At 29.1% G+C, this 15,040-nt stretch overlaps 2 protein-coding genes across 3 annotated transcripts; one reads left to right on the top strand and one right to left on the bottom strand.

The window, feature by feature from the left end:
• The first annotated feature begins 3,243 nt into the window (after positions 1-3,243).
• LOC101489618 (transcription termination factor MTERF4, chloroplastic) lies at positions 3,244-6,660 on the top strand. Of its 2 annotated transcripts, XR_190541.4 has the most exons (3): positions 3,244-3,379; positions 3,548-5,250; positions 6,255-6,660. XR_190541.4 is itself a non-coding variant. In XM_004516579.4 (2 exons), the coding sequence occupies exon 2, from the start codon at positions 3,575-3,577 to the stop codon at positions 5,156-5,158; it is 1,584 nt and encodes a 527-aa protein (XP_004516636.1). In that variant the 5' UTR covers positions 3,244-3,379; positions 3,548-3,574; the 3' UTR covers positions 5,159-5,541. The 2 variants fall into 2 exon arrangements, 1 of the variants encoding a protein (XP_004516636.1); XM_004516579.4 differs by lacking the exon at positions 6,255-6,660 and having other exon boundaries at positions 3,548-5,541.
• Positions 6,661-7,976: 1,316 nt separating this feature from the next.
• LOC101490048 (uncharacterized calcium-binding protein At1g02270-like) lies at positions 7,977-12,903 on the bottom strand. Its single transcript, XM_004516580.4, has 10 exons — positions 12,681-12,903; positions 12,480-12,584; positions 11,906-12,011; positions 11,050-11,270; positions 10,703-10,779; positions 10,139-10,247; positions 9,718-9,843; positions 9,441-9,548; positions 9,251-9,358; positions 7,977-8,620 (listed from the first exon to the last, which is right to left on the bottom strand). Exons 1-10 carry the CDS (start codon positions 12,822-12,824, stop codon positions 8,378-8,380), a joined length of 1,347 nt encoding a protein of 448 aa, XP_004516637.2. The 5' UTR covers positions 12,825-12,903; the 3' UTR covers positions 7,977-8,377.
• Between the last annotated feature and the right edge of the window lie 2,137 nt (positions 12,904-15,040).

The following is a 15,040-nucleotide window of genomic DNA, read 5'->3' as shown; positions in this document are numbered from 1 at the left end:
TTATTTAATTAAGTAAAAGAAATTAAGAGAAATAAATAAAATCAACATATTGATATGTGATATATGCGTGAATTAAATAAAACAGACAATACTGTAAATATTTGAAAAAGTGAATGATAAAAAATTATCAATACGTCACTAATTTGGATGGAACATTTTTATGTACAAACTTAATAATTTTTTTAATATTATGATTAATACAAAATGTGAATATGCAAAAATAATTGAAAATATAAAAAATATATATTTTAACTAATAATTAAATCAAATTTTTTAATTAACAAATGTAAATTGCAAAATTGACTGTAATTCAGAAGGAAAAAATTTACTTATGAAAGGTAACAACTTTTATATATAAAGATAATCATGTGATAAATACTATATATTATAGAGAATAATATCTTCTAAGTGTAACTTTTTTTGTGTGTGACTAAACTAAGTATAACTTCTTTTCCTATTTATTTTTAGAATCCTAAAATATTAATTTGAAAGAGGAAATAATAAGAATTAAATATTTTTATGCTCATTTTTTTCTTCTTCTAACACGAATAAAATGATATTGGTCATACATATTAGTATGCTTAGTTTTATATTTGGTCATTTACTTTTATTTTAAATTTCAATTTTATTATCTACGTCTTAAAATTTTAAGTTGGCCACTTTCGCTTATATTGTTAGATTAAGTTAGTCTTTTATGTTAAATTTTGACTTAATGCCATGAAAATTTGTGAGTTTCTAACGAAATTGACTAAGCAATTAATATATTAACTTAATATTTATATTTAATCCCTTACAATTATTTTAAATTTTATTTTTGTCTCATACCTTTTAAAAGTTTCAAATTGATTCTCACGTTAATAATATTGTTAACTAGTTGGTGTCTTTTTTTATTTTCAAATCATTTTCCTCGTGTCGTGGTTAAAACACTTTCGTTGTGTGTGTATATATATATATATATATATATTAATTTGAAATATGTTGAGACTTATCTAAGTTTTTATAATCTGGGTAACGTATAGAAGTTTGTTATAAACTGTAGTTTATTGTTAGTTTAGGACTGTATAGGAGTTGCAAGAATGATATTAATTTAATAGAGGCAAAGCAATGCATCTTTAATAATTTATATATCAAATGAACCTATATAATTTTCTATTAGATGAGAAGACATACCAAACCTCATGCATAAAAGTTAGGTACCCGATTTTAGATCATGATGAGTTAAAATTTATAGTTAATCTTCTACAATAAAAATTTAGAAAGGATATATAGGAAGTATTACTTCAGACTATAGTTAGTAATAACATTTTGAGAAATGGAAGAATATTTCTACCTTAACAAAATCCAAATGTTTCTATTTTGTTTATGGAAGAAGTTGTAAGTAAGTAGATACACATTTGTATATTTCATTTAGTAATTTTTCATACTATTATAGCTAGCGATAGAAAAATGTGTCAATATATCACATCATTAATTTGTCTAAAAAATGATATGGTAGAATGGACCAACTATATGTGTAGGGTTAAGAATTTCATCCGCTTCTATTTATTACGGATAGGTGGGTTGACTATCAGTGATTTGTTTTAAATAAAAATATTAATTAAAATATTCATAAAAAGAATGTTAAAATTGTAAAATTAAATAACTATAAAGATAATTTAAGAAAACTAAAATATGTAACCATTAAGTCCTCTAAAATGAGAAAGTTATAATTTAAACATCATATTTTATCATCTAAGTCCTATAATAAGTCAACAAAATATTAAAATAAAAAGTTGTCGAGTTCACCTATTGATACGTCGTTAGAAATATCACTCTAAAAGTATTATATTAAAATAGTTATTTAAATATCACTCTAAAATTATTATATTAAAATAATTAATGTAAATAACTTTTTTCTTTACTCTAAGGAGGAAAACATAAAAAAAATGAATTGTGACTTATAAATAAAAACATAACTTTTTTTATTTTAATCCAACGGGCCAACTCACTCCACCTGTTATTATTGTCTAATTTTTTTAGCGAGTTAAATGAGAGATTCCAACGAATAATAATGTATTTATAATATCCTCTTATTCATAATACAAAAAAGACTGACTAAACAAACCGATTAAAAGAGTCAAATATTTCTTGTCATCCCTACATATAGCACAACACTTTATTTTTTTTATGAAATATTATATTTTTTGTGAAGTAAAAAATTATTTAAGTAAAAAGAATTAAATACACATTTAATCCTTTTATTATAGTCGACGTGTAATTTTAATTTCTCAATTTTTAATTTTACAATTTTAATCTCCTAATTTTTTAAAATGACCAACTCTTAATTTTGTCCAAAGTTTTGTTGATCTGACAATTTTTAAGTTGATATGGACATGAATACAATATATATTTAGCGGCCATGCCAACCTTTATAATTTATAAATAACTTAAAATAAATTTATTTCTTTTTAAATTGTAAAAAATAATTAGATTTTTTTAAAAATGTACTTTTTTATTAAAATAAAAATTTAAACCAATAAAAAAACCTGAATCGAAACAAAGAATCGTAATGTATCTCCTTTCCATCTTTTCTCTATTCTCATATTTAATCATATCAAGTAAAGACCTTTATTAAAGTTTCTAGAATGGGTGGATAATTCAATTGTTTTAAGTTAAAAGTTGAATAAGTTAGGACTTAAATTCAAATTTAGGAAAAGAAAAAAACAATCTAACATAGTAATTGATTATTGACATTTGCAATTATAAAAAAAATATGGTAAAGCTCCTCTCTCACCACCACATGCCCTCATTTTTGGAGTGTTAATGGAACACACATTGCAAAACAGTGTCGACACATTCCCCTCTTTATCTGGGTCATAAGAAGTATTAATTGTTGTACATAATTTTTAATAAATAATAAAAAAAGGACTCCAATATAAATATTGAAATTGCCGATATTTAAATTCCTTTTGTATTGAGTGTGTGTTGTTATAGCTCTAAACAAGAGAGTTGCATCTAAAAGAGAAGGAGAACATGATCTTGGATTCAATATTTTTTTATTTAATTTAATGATAGTCTTAAATATTTTATTTTTATCATTTATGATAATAATTCTTTATTATACTTTTTTAATTAAAAATTAATAATAATATAACATAATTAACATTCATAAAATAAATAAAAAATTCTGTAAAAAAATAGCTTTTAATTTTTTAATTTAATTAATAATATATTAATAATGAATACATTTAAATAAACTGAGAATAAGAAATAGACATAAATGTTTTCCAACTGAAAGAGAGTAGAAAAACCCTTTTCCAGTTTGTGTTATCCCTTATCACTCTCACGGAAGAGCCAAAGGATTCGAACTTCAACAAACCCTTCTCACTTTCCCCTCACTGTAAGTCCATTCTCAGAATCTTTATAGGGTTCAATTATTCATCCAAATCAATCAAATTTTGGGGTGTTTTCTTTTATGTGTTTACTTTCCTTGTTTGTTCAAACTTTATATTTTTTTGTTCAAAGACGGTTCAACCCTGTGTGATGTGATACACTTTTGTTTATGCAGATTCAATGGTACTCATCTCTTGAAAACATGAAAGTTATGACCTTTTCTTGTGGCATAACAAAACCCAATTTTCTGATTTCCCAAACAGAAATGCCAATTTTAACTTTTGGTCATTCCAAGTTGAGTGCTACCCTAGCTCTTCAATTGCCATGTAATTGTGTTAGGAAGATGAGGTTGATTACAAAGCTTCACTGTTCAGTTGCTGATAGGACATATAGTTCTAGAACCGGTGATTCCCGGGGTTCCAAACGGGACTCCGGTGAAATTCAGAAGAAGCGGGGAGGCCCCTCGTCGTTATACGTTGGTTATATTCGTCCCAGTTTATCTGAAATGAAGAAAGATAAGGCCACATTACGCGAAAAGGTTTACGAGTTTTTGCGTGGGATTGGCATTGTTCCTGATGAGCTTGATGGTCTTGAACTTCCTGTTACAGTTGATGTTATGAAGGAGCGTGTGGATTTTCTTCACAACTTGGGGCTTACAATTGAAGACATTAACAACTATCCTCTTGTTCTTGGCTGCAGTGTCAAGAAGAACATGGTTCCTGTGCTTGATTACCTTGGTAAATTGGGAGTAAGGAAAACCACACTAACGCAGTTTTTGCGGAGATATCCGCAAGTTCTTCATGCTAGTGTGGTTGTGGATCTGGTGCCAGTGGTCAAGTATCTTCAGGGGATGGATATCAAACCCAATGATGTTTCTCGTGTTCTTGAGAGGTATCCTGAAGTACTAGGATTCAAACTTGAGGGAACCATGAGTACATCGGTTGCTTATTTGATTGGAATTGGTGTTGGAAGAAGAGAAATCGGAGGTCTCTTAACTAGATACCCGGAGATTTTGGGAATGCGAGTTGGTAGAATCATCAAGCCTTTTGTAGAGTATTTGGAGAGCTTGGGTATTCCAAGGCTAGCCATTGCTAGACTGATAGAGACACAACCTTATATTCTTGGATTCGATTTGGACGAAAGAGTGAAGCCAAACGTCAAATCCCTTGAAGAGTTTAATGTTCGGCGAACATCACTTGCCTCAGTAATCGCTCAGTATCCTGACATCATTGGAGCTGAACTAGAGCCAAAGCTAGCCAACAAGAGAAGTGTCCTGAATTCTGTTATTGATTTGGATCCTGAGGATTTTGGCTTAATAGTGGAGAAGATGCCGCAAATAGTTAGCCTCAATAGTACACCTATGTTGAAGCATGTTGATTTTCTTAAGGATTGCGGGTTTTCCTTGCAGCAAATGAGGAAGATGATTGTGGGATGCCCTCAACTACTTGCTTTAAACACTGACATCATGAAACTTAGCTTTGATTACTTCCAAAAAGAAATGGAAAGGCCTTTGGAAGATTTGGTTACATTCCCTGCATTCTTCACTTACGGTCTCGAGTCAACTATAAAACCTAGGCATAAGATGGTTGCCGAGAAAGGATTGAAGTGTTCTCTGGCATGGATGCTTAACTGTTCTAATGAGAAATTCGAGCAACGAATGGACTATGATACTATCGACATGGAAGAGATGGAAATGGAATCATCATTTGACATGAATTCACTGATGCAACCAAGGAGCGACGAGTCAGATTCTGATTATGAAGAAAGTGACGACGATGACGAGTAAATTTATTAGCATACATCAGTAACCAGTCTGTTTGGGAGAATTTCGATCTGTATACAGAGATAGTTTCAATGCTGTAATGTACCATACAAAAGGTATGTATATGATTCATGAGTACACACGAAGCATTTCCATGTGGCTAAATCCTAATTTTTCCATTTGTTTATTTGATAAGGTGCTTGTTAGTGTTCTATTGTTTCAAGATTTTACTTCTCACATGTTCTTATTCAGTTTTAGACAAGTAGAGCTACTGTCTACTGATTTCATCTTCAACTAGATTATATGTAGTATTTGTGAATGAGATGTTAGTTGACTTACCAATAAGCTTTGATGATATGAGAGCAATTATTTTTCCTTTTAGTAAATACATGTTTAGATTATCTCTATCGTCGTTGTTGTTGTCATCATCATTATTTTGACTTTAAGTTGTTTGAACTTTGATTGAGTGTATAAAAAGTTGAACCAGACACAGATGCATTTCATTTACTTTACCGGCTCTAGCTAGCCCCATGATAGCAACAACCACTGTGACATTTTAACTTTCGGTAACCGGCGGCTTAGATATAGCTTGAAAGCTGAAAGGTACCTGATGGTCATAAATTGCACATATCATTAGTTTTATCCTTATCTCTCTGTGCTTGTTCTTAGTTTGTTACTTCTAGTTGACAAAAATGACCCTGCGTTAATGTTAGCATTATCATATTTTTCTCCATTGTGCTAGTATACTTTTTATCTTTAAAGAAACACATCTTGTGTCTTCCTTGCTATTACAAATAGAATTAAACACTGGTGCATAGAAATTAATCTCTTACAAAGTGATCCTGGAATTCCTCTTGAATTTGGTAAAAAGAATGTGTGATTAATTCCGTCTGAATGTTTCAATTTGTATATTATGAGCATGATAGCCTAAAAGGCAAAGATAGAGAGAAAAAGAATGAAAGAAGGTTAGGAAAGGTACTTGTCATATAGTCTAATCTAAATGACTATATTGTATCGCTAAATTTTTGATTGATATATCAGCAGCCTTGTGCCACCTTTTTCTTAGAGGATAATAACTGATATGCTCAAACTAATAAAGTAATATTATGTACAAATGTAGGGTTGGTGTCCACTACCCAAGGGACCTGTGTTGTATGCCTCCACGACCGTGTGACTGCATGCGGTCACTTACTCACCACTGTCCTATCAAAGATCAAACGGTTCTAATTTCAAGATCGAAATTTTTTATTTAAAATATCAAAATATATGTTAAAGTTTGAACCGTCTAATTTTGATTAGACTATCAAAATGCATGTGATTCCTATCACCCTGAATTTTAATCCAAATTGAAGTTAAATATAGATTTATTATGTAGAGAATCTTCAATGGTGCAGCTAAAATTGAAGTTGCTTTGCCTCTTTTGATGTAGGCCATACAATGTCACATCAGTTTAACTATGTTAGTAATTTTCCATTTTAATGGTGGGACTTTTTAAGAACTTGAAATAGATGATACGATTTATCTCACATCTTAATAGTTTTTAATTTCTTTTATAGCTTGTTTCAACTTTTTTGAAAGTGAAACTTTATTTTAATGTTAAGATATGGTTGCTAGCATCACATTCTTTCTAATAAACCTTCTCATGTTTCACGTGTACTTTGTGGGACTCATGAATTTCACATGCATTTTCACATGTTTGTATAGTGATACTCTTTAACAACTAGTTTTTAAGAACATGATGAGTAACTCTTAATAGAGATGCTCTGGTATTATCTAGTTACATTTTTATCACACATAAACAAACGTTTGTGGCAGGAATTTTGATTGAGTATAACTAACTAAGAGGTTAATAATAAATAAATTGGAATGATGATTTAAGAATAAATAATTTATTGGTTAAGATTCATATTTGGTTAATAGGTTTTATGTTAAGTGGTTCAATTCAAGTGGTCAACAAACTTAAGTGAAATTCAAATTATTTGATAGTTCAATTTTTAATTGAAATAATTTTTTTTGTCAGATTTATCTTTTATTCAAATTTCAGATTTATAATGAGTGGTTTGTACATATGAGATCTAGATGACAGATCTTTTAATAACAATGATAATATTTTATCTTTTTGATTCCCATGTTTGCCTATTTTACTTTCCATTTTGTCATTTTCTTTAGTTCTAGAAATTGAAAAAAATTATGTTTTCCATTTAGCCCTTTTCTTAAATTTCTTCTAAAATAACAAAATATTTTTTAAATTGAAAATTGTGGGCATTGGAGACCTAATTTAAAACCTAAATCCCTAACCTCACTTGCCCTTGGACTATAATTTGGAATTTTGGTTTTCTGGAATTGGTTTTTAGTTTTAAAGTTATTATTTAATATATTTTTATGTGAATGTTGTTAAAAGTCTTAAATTGGGTGAAATATGGCATGAAAATGTGTTTACAAGTGAAGGTAGTTCTCAACTTATAAGTCGATTTTATAGGAGTTGAGTTAGATTTAAATCAAATTTTACGAAATGTATCAAAATATAAATCACTTTAAATTCAATTAATTTTTAACACAAGTTAGTATATTAAAAAAAATATACAAATCCTCTCTTTTTCTTGAATATCAGCTTAAAAGAATTTCTTTTTCTTCTCCAACAATTATGACTGATATATGAGAATAAGGAATTCATATTTGTAAACAAGAAATGGATAACATTCTATTCTCTTTTGAAACTAGTTATGAGTGTGGTAATCTTCACTGTTAGACACACATAAAATAAAATGTTATAAATATCATTGTTCTTTCTTTACTATTATATTTTCGTTTAAAACATAGAAGGTAAATGTGGATAAATAACTGACTATCTGAGTGCTGATTGTTGTTGCTTCAAATGTCACAAGTAATACAAGATATTTATGAGAATACTATAGTCATGTTCTCTACCATCAAATTGCCCCTTTATTGAGTTTTCTTGTGCTTTGCTTTCTCATGATAGTGAGTTCAATTATAGCCAATGATGGTGCACTAATCATCATTGTAGTTTCTTTCTCTATTAGAGTTCATCATTTCACTCATTCTTCTGTGTTATTAATGTACATAAATTTTGAACACTAACAGTGATTATGTTAAATCACAAGAAATGTGGTTTTGACAAAAACTAAACTTTAGAGCTTCAATAAAATCACAGCGCCACTGTGATTTTTTCTAAACTACGGCCAATCCAAACATACACTAAATATTTTGTGATCTAAAGGTTTGTCAAGAAATCAAGTTAGAGCATGACATTGTTATAGGTGAGAAGACTACAGTTAGTCTTGCATGATCAGAAAGGGAGTAGTCTTCTGGCCATTTACCTTTCTCCACCTCTGAAGGGAACAAAACTGCATTTTTTACACTAAAACCAATTGTTTGATCATCTTCACTATCATTTGGTTCATCATCTTGCTTCTCATTCTTGTTGTCATCTCTTTGATCCAACCGTGTTGGATTCCAGATTTGGTGCTGCAATTCAATCGCACGATATTATGATCATGATTTAGCCAACTGTGTATTTAGATGAACAGCCAAATGGTATAATCTGTCTAAGAAGAACAAAATATTGACATAATGTATTTGGTCCATGCTAATATATCGGTTTTTGCATTTAGTTCCCGTAAAATAACTTTTTATTTTTATTTTTTCGTCCTTACAAATATATACATTTTGTTTGTCTATTCAAAATTTATTTATATTGAAGTTTGTCTCTGCAATGTGTGTCATACTCATTTTAACTTTTATGTAACTTATATCATAGTAACTAAAATTAAATATTCTACGTATTATAAAGACTAATTTTAATATAAAAAGTAAAAACCAAATGTGGTATATGTACAAGGACAACTTTTTTTTTTTACAGAAACTAAAAAGTAAAAATCAGAATATTTGCGGAAAACAAATTCACATATAATTTTTTTTTTGTTCTTCTAATAGCATTTACATTTCAAGTTCACACCTTCAAATTATTCTAAATTTCCTGTCATATATTTGATTACATAAGTCTAAGTACAATATTTTACAAAAATTAGTCAAAGGCATCATAAACTTCATATATGAAATTTAAATAAATAGTGTAAGTCATCTGAAATAGTTTACCAGAAATTGTTTATAATCAAGTACACCATTTCTATCTATATCTGCTTGGAACCACAAGTCCTTTGTTTCTTCAACACTTAATCCATAGCAATGACCAATTAAATTAAGCTGCACAAAACAGGAAAATAATTTCAACATGAGATTTTCTCACAAATGTGTTTAAATTATCTGAAACATTGTACACAATTACCTGCTGAAGTGCTTTACAAAAACCAGAATATGTAACACAATCTTCATTGTCAGCCTTTAGAAAATCAAATGCATCACTCTCCGCAGGTGAAGTTCTCCGCAACAGATACTGAAAATTTTTAGAAACAGAGAAAACAATGTATCAGTGACACAATTCTGTTCCACAACAACAATGAAATTCATATTAACTTCGTCATCGAATTTTTTTTTTTTTTTTTTTTCACGCGAAAGGAAATAATGATACATGTTAAGTTATTGCAGAGATGGTTAAAGATTACCTTGAACATGCAGAATACTGCTTCACTCCAACTTGCTTTTAGTAGTTTTATATATTTGTTAGGATTCAGAAGCCATATAAAATCAACAGCACATGTATTGCCAAGATGGTTGCGGTGGCTAATCCACTGCATTGAACATCATTGTAAGAAATATATGAACAATTCAGGTGCCTTTATTTAACAAATAAAGTTTTTATGTCTAAAGATAAGTTATCATATTGAAAATTGTAAAAATATGATTAATACCACTTTTTTTTATAAGTGTTATTAAGTTAATAGTTATATTAGTTTCTTTTATCTGAATCTGAAATCTCTTTTTTAAAACTCTTTCAGTGTCTCTTACTTATAGAGAATTCGTTAGAGCTCATTTTAAAAAATAACAATTTCTCTTGTCCAATTTTCTTTTTTAAGAAAATATTACCTTGTGAGTATCTGCATCAGTGTAATGATGAGCAGTATCATATGATGATACAAATCCATGAGATCTTAGGAACTTGTAAACATGTCCTTGTTTGCTTCCATTCCAATCACTTCAAAATAAAATGAGTTATAAATGCTTTTAGTGTTTTTCGAATTACACTTAACTTATGGTCTTTTAAGGTTTCTTTATTCTATTTTGGTCAATTAAATTATAAATGTTGGACAATTTGGTATTTTTTGGTTGGTTTTTAATTTGAGTTTGTTAAATTGTTTCCTATGTTTCTCACTTCTTATCTTATTGAGTCATACGCCTGATAACCAAATAGTAATGCCAATGTAGGAAATCTTTGACAAATTCAAACAAAAAACAGATAGAAATTACTAAAATGTCTTACGTTTGTAATTTAAAAGACTAAAATACAATGAAAAAAACTTTAGAGATTAAAATTTCTAGCGTTTTTAACTTAAATAATCAAATTAAAATGGAGAAAACTTAAATGATTATAATGAACTAAGAATAATTTGGCAATAAAAACATTAAATTAAATTTTTATTTGAAGTATACCCGCATAGTATAATTGGTAAAGGCTTAAGTTGATACTCATTTTGATAAGATTCTACATATTGAAGTATCTTGTAAACCTGCAGACAAAACAAAATCCAATATTTGTCTAGCTAAAAATCCTATGTGATTAATTAGTATTGTTTAGTACTTCCTATGAAATGAAGTATAAGCAAATAATAGTTGAAAAATTGATATATCTAGTCTAAATTTTAACTCGGATACATTCACTTTTCAACTATAAATTTTGCTTATGTTTCATTTCAAAGAGAAATATAAATTTTGCTTATGTTTCATTTCAAAGGAAAATGCAACTTAGATTTAGATACCAAAGTTAAATGCTAACATACCTGGTGTAGCCTTACAAGGCATAGACTAGAATCATGAGGAAATAGTAGGTGAGTATTGACAATAAGAATTTCTTGCCTAGTACCACTTTTTTGGCATTGTGAAAGTGGAAAAGCTATCTCAACATGTAACAATTGAGCTACTCTATCACCACAATCATTGAAATGCAACTCCTTATAATTAAGAACTGTGAAATATTCCTTTTGCACTGCTATCAGAAGACCTGAATGAAGACTTCATAATTAGCATTTGTGTATATAAAATCAACTAGAGTTGCTTAAATGAGATCATTGTATGGAAATAAAAATATGAGAGAGTTTTAATTTAAACTAAATTTTAAGATGGTTTGAAATCTGATTTGATGAATTTGTAACATGAATTGTTTGATTTTGATTCAACGATTGAGATCTCTGACCACAAGAACCGTTGTCCAGCAAGCGATTGGTAGAGACAAACTAATTGAATTATGTTTTGATAAAAAAAAATTAATTAAATGATTATAGCACAAGTGTGCTTATGCATAATTATTCCTATGTCAAAAAATAAAATAAAATCAATCCAGTTAAAATATCAACTTACATTCTTTCCATAATTTATATTGAGGAGTTTATGAAAATAAACTGGAATCAATTTATGAACATTTTATTAGTTGTTTTTATAAACTTTCTAAAACAATTTTACAAGAGTTTATGCCAATAGATAAACTCAAATAAGTTCAGAAAAGTTTAGTGAGTAATCTTTACTCATCGCTAACTCTCTCCAAATCTTAATTATCTCAAAAGACACTTTACAACTTCATGAACAAAACTGAGAATTGAAAAGGGTATTTTTCTAACTGAGGTAGTATGTGTATCATACCATCACCACGGTTGTTAGTTCTTCCAAGCTTAAAATTAATATAACCAGCATCACCAAGTCTCTTCTCATAAAGATTAACAAGCTCTTCATTTCCAACCCAAAATTCCTGCACAAGTCCAACATATCACTAGCTTAGCATCACTCTTCCAAAAAAGATTTCATCACAGGAAGAAAAACCAAAAGTTTTCACTAAAGTTGGTAAAAAAAAATAATTTTGGGACCACAATTTAGACTGCGACATCAAGGTTTATGTTTTTATGTCTCCGCGATCATTTTCGTTACATCAACCTCATTAATTTGATTTCTATTTTTTTTATACAAAGTACCACTTAGGAATCTTATTTAAAATCTTTTACTTTACTGTAAATCTAAGTAAATAAGTTCAAGTGGTTAATTAACTTCAATTAATAACAAATTGACAAAAAATATGAGTTCTTACTAACTTAAACAATATCTGACTAGATTTTATTTACTAAGAAAAACATTTGACTATAACATGCTACTATAAGCTTTTAATGAAATTAATTAAAACTAAGCACAAAGAAAAAGGCCATGAATTAATGAACATAGAAACCTGAAGACAGATAATGGAAGATCTCTCATACAACAACCAATCCAATATCCTTTGATTCCTAGCCAACCAACATGCTCTGTATTCACTTTCACGGCAACTCTCATCCTGCTTCAACCCAACCAAAACAACATAAGAAAAAACAACATAAGAAAAGAAAAATACAAATTTTAGATTTTGTACTAAAAAAAAAAAAAACAGAACCTCCTTGTTAAGACGTTTGTATATAGGAGCAAGAATGTTAAAAGTGGTGCAACTAATGCAAGGTAGTTGGTTTTCCTGCATTGCGTAACTTTGAGTCCTTAACATTCTTCCCATATTACAATAACATTCTTTTTTCATTCTCATTATATATCTATATATATATTCTTAGAATCTCTCTTACCCCACCAAAGTCTAAAATAGTGCGGATTTAGATTACATAAGTGCGGTCAAAACATCAGTGTTCATTTAAATTAAAATATTTAAATAAATAAAATTACTCTAAGTACTAAATTAAGTTATGTTGAGTTAATACATTTTTTTTATATTAAGCCTCAAGAGTTACATACAAGTCAAATTGATAGTAGTACCAACTAGGACATGAGATGGAACGACACACTATAAAGTATAAACATGGGCCACTAACCGAAAGTGTGTCCCTCCCTTTTCTTTGTCTCGATTTACTTTGTGTGTACTCAAACTTTTTCTTTAATGTGGAAAGTAACCAAAAAATGTGACCATATTTTCTGTGCTGTGATAGATTGAGGAAAAGTGAATGGTAAGGGAGTTCGAACCATTGGTCATTTGGATTCAGTCTTCACGCATTTTTTGCATCACACATTATTGCATTTCAATATCTGATTTGACGATTGAGATCGATTAATTATGTCATATTGTTTATGTGATTTAAACCGTCCGATTTTCAAAGTAATGACTCAAATTATTTACTGTGTCAATTTTTGTGCTATCTATTTGTGTACTTTGTCGCATTCTCTCCTCTTTGGAATGTTCCAAAATAGAAAGAGAAAAATCAAGTGTATAAGATGATCTTTTTCTCACTCTTTTAAAAATTGAACCAAACACATTAAATTTTATTTTAAACGCTTTCAAAAATATTTGTGGTAACCTTGAAGCAAAGTATTTGGATAGAGTTTACTAAAATCACCGAGCAATCACTTAGTGCAAATGTACATGTACTATGTATAATTTGTCGAAGATTTAAGTTTTCTAACAACAACATAACCAATTGTTTGGTGTTAGTCTTGTACACGTGAATTTTAATTTTATCGTATGAAAAGAATAAGTCCGTTACCGAGAGAAAATGTTATGTATGCTCCAAGGCCAAAATTTTATTTTATTTTGCCAACCCTTGTGTGACATCTACGCTGCTTTTGAATGGATGGCGGATCCATGGATCCGGTTCTAAGTGGTCACTGATTGCATGAATAGCGTAGTTAGTGTGGCTTTGAAATTATGGATCGAGATTAGAAGGTTTAGATTTTTAATTTTGTATTTTTTTTTTCATTTTAAAAAATTAAAATTTATTTGAGATTTAGTCTGTTAAATCGAAATCAGATGGTCATGTAGTCATTGACTGCGTGAATACGTTCAATCAACGACTGCACCAAATTCAAATTCTAGATTGAAACGAAGACTACATCATATGATTATTTTTGTTTTTGATTGGACTTTAGAGACATCATCGATTATACTTCTAGGTTATTTTTTTTTCTTCATAACCATAATAATAGTGGTTACTTTTTTTTTTTTTTATAAGTTATTTGATACTCTTAATTTTGGTGGCTTTTAAGGTGAAGGAGCTATTAATCGTTGAACCACCAAAAATATACCTTTAGATTAAATCAATAGTTTAGATTTTTTTATAAATTAAAATTGGAACATGTACATATTGTCACACACAATCCTATACTAAAATTTTTGCTCCCATTTCTTTTGCAATAATTCAACAGGTATTCATCACACCCCATTTCGTCTGCTTTTAATAGAATCAGTTTTACCCATTGATAAAATTATCATTTGTAAATCAGATTTGTCCGATCTCAAAGCTAACATAACTATGGTTGCATCATGGGCGAATTTTAGAATCTAAGTTTGTGTTTGGTGTGGCAACATCTAAAATTTAGAGATATAATAATATTTGAAATATTCACTAATAGAAAGAACGCTAAAACAAATAATTTTCATTTTATTTTTGAGGAGACCGCTCTATGTTTACTACAAAAGCAATACTCACTTGACTTTTTTTTATTTTTTATTTTTTATTTTTTATTTCAACACATGTATTTAAATTGGCCTGCCTCATTTTATTCTAGATAAATTAACGGACAAAACCTGACGGATTGACCCGTTTTGCCTCACTTTTACCAATAGCAGTGGTGAGCACGTACTCACAATTTGACCGAAAGTTAGAATAAAGAAAAAAGAAAAGAATAAATAGACGGGTAAATGAAGAAAGGTTGAATCAATATATGTTTTTCAGAAACCAATAAATCAGCTGGATGCTATATGATTAAAGAATCGACTTGTACTTTGAGTGAGACATTTTATTCGAAAAAATGAAT

The sequence above is a fragment of the Cicer arietinum genome, chromosome 2 (assembly GCF_000331145.2).
Source record: "Cicer arietinum cultivar CDC Frontier isolate Library 1 chromosome 2, Cicar.CDCFrontier_v2.0, whole genome shotgun sequence".
Lineage (NCBI taxonomy): Eukaryota > Viridiplantae > Streptophyta > Magnoliopsida > Fabales > Fabaceae > Cicer > Cicer arietinum.
The sequence above is the reverse complement of the archived record's forward strand: the minus strand, read 5'-3'. Positions and strand labels throughout refer to the sequence as shown.

Bases quoted from the DNA above. Each gene is read 5' to 3' on its own strand.
- LOC101490048 (XM_004516580.4), bottom strand. From the start codon at position 12,824: ATGAGAATGAAAAAAGAATGTTATTGTAATATGGGAAGAATGTTAAGG. The intron at 10,248-10,702 runs GTATACTTCAAA...TTTATTTTGAAG, and splicing joins TTACCAATTATACTATGCGG to TGATTGGAATGGAAGCAAAC. The intron at 9,359-9,440 runs GTAATTGTGTAC...TGTTTTGTGCAG, and splicing joins TTTGTAAAGCACTTCAGCAG to CTTAATTTAATTGGTCATTG.
- LOC101489618 (XM_004516579.4), top strand. From the start codon at position 3,575: ATGAAAGTTATGACCTTTTCTTGTGGCATAACAAAACCCAATTTTCTG.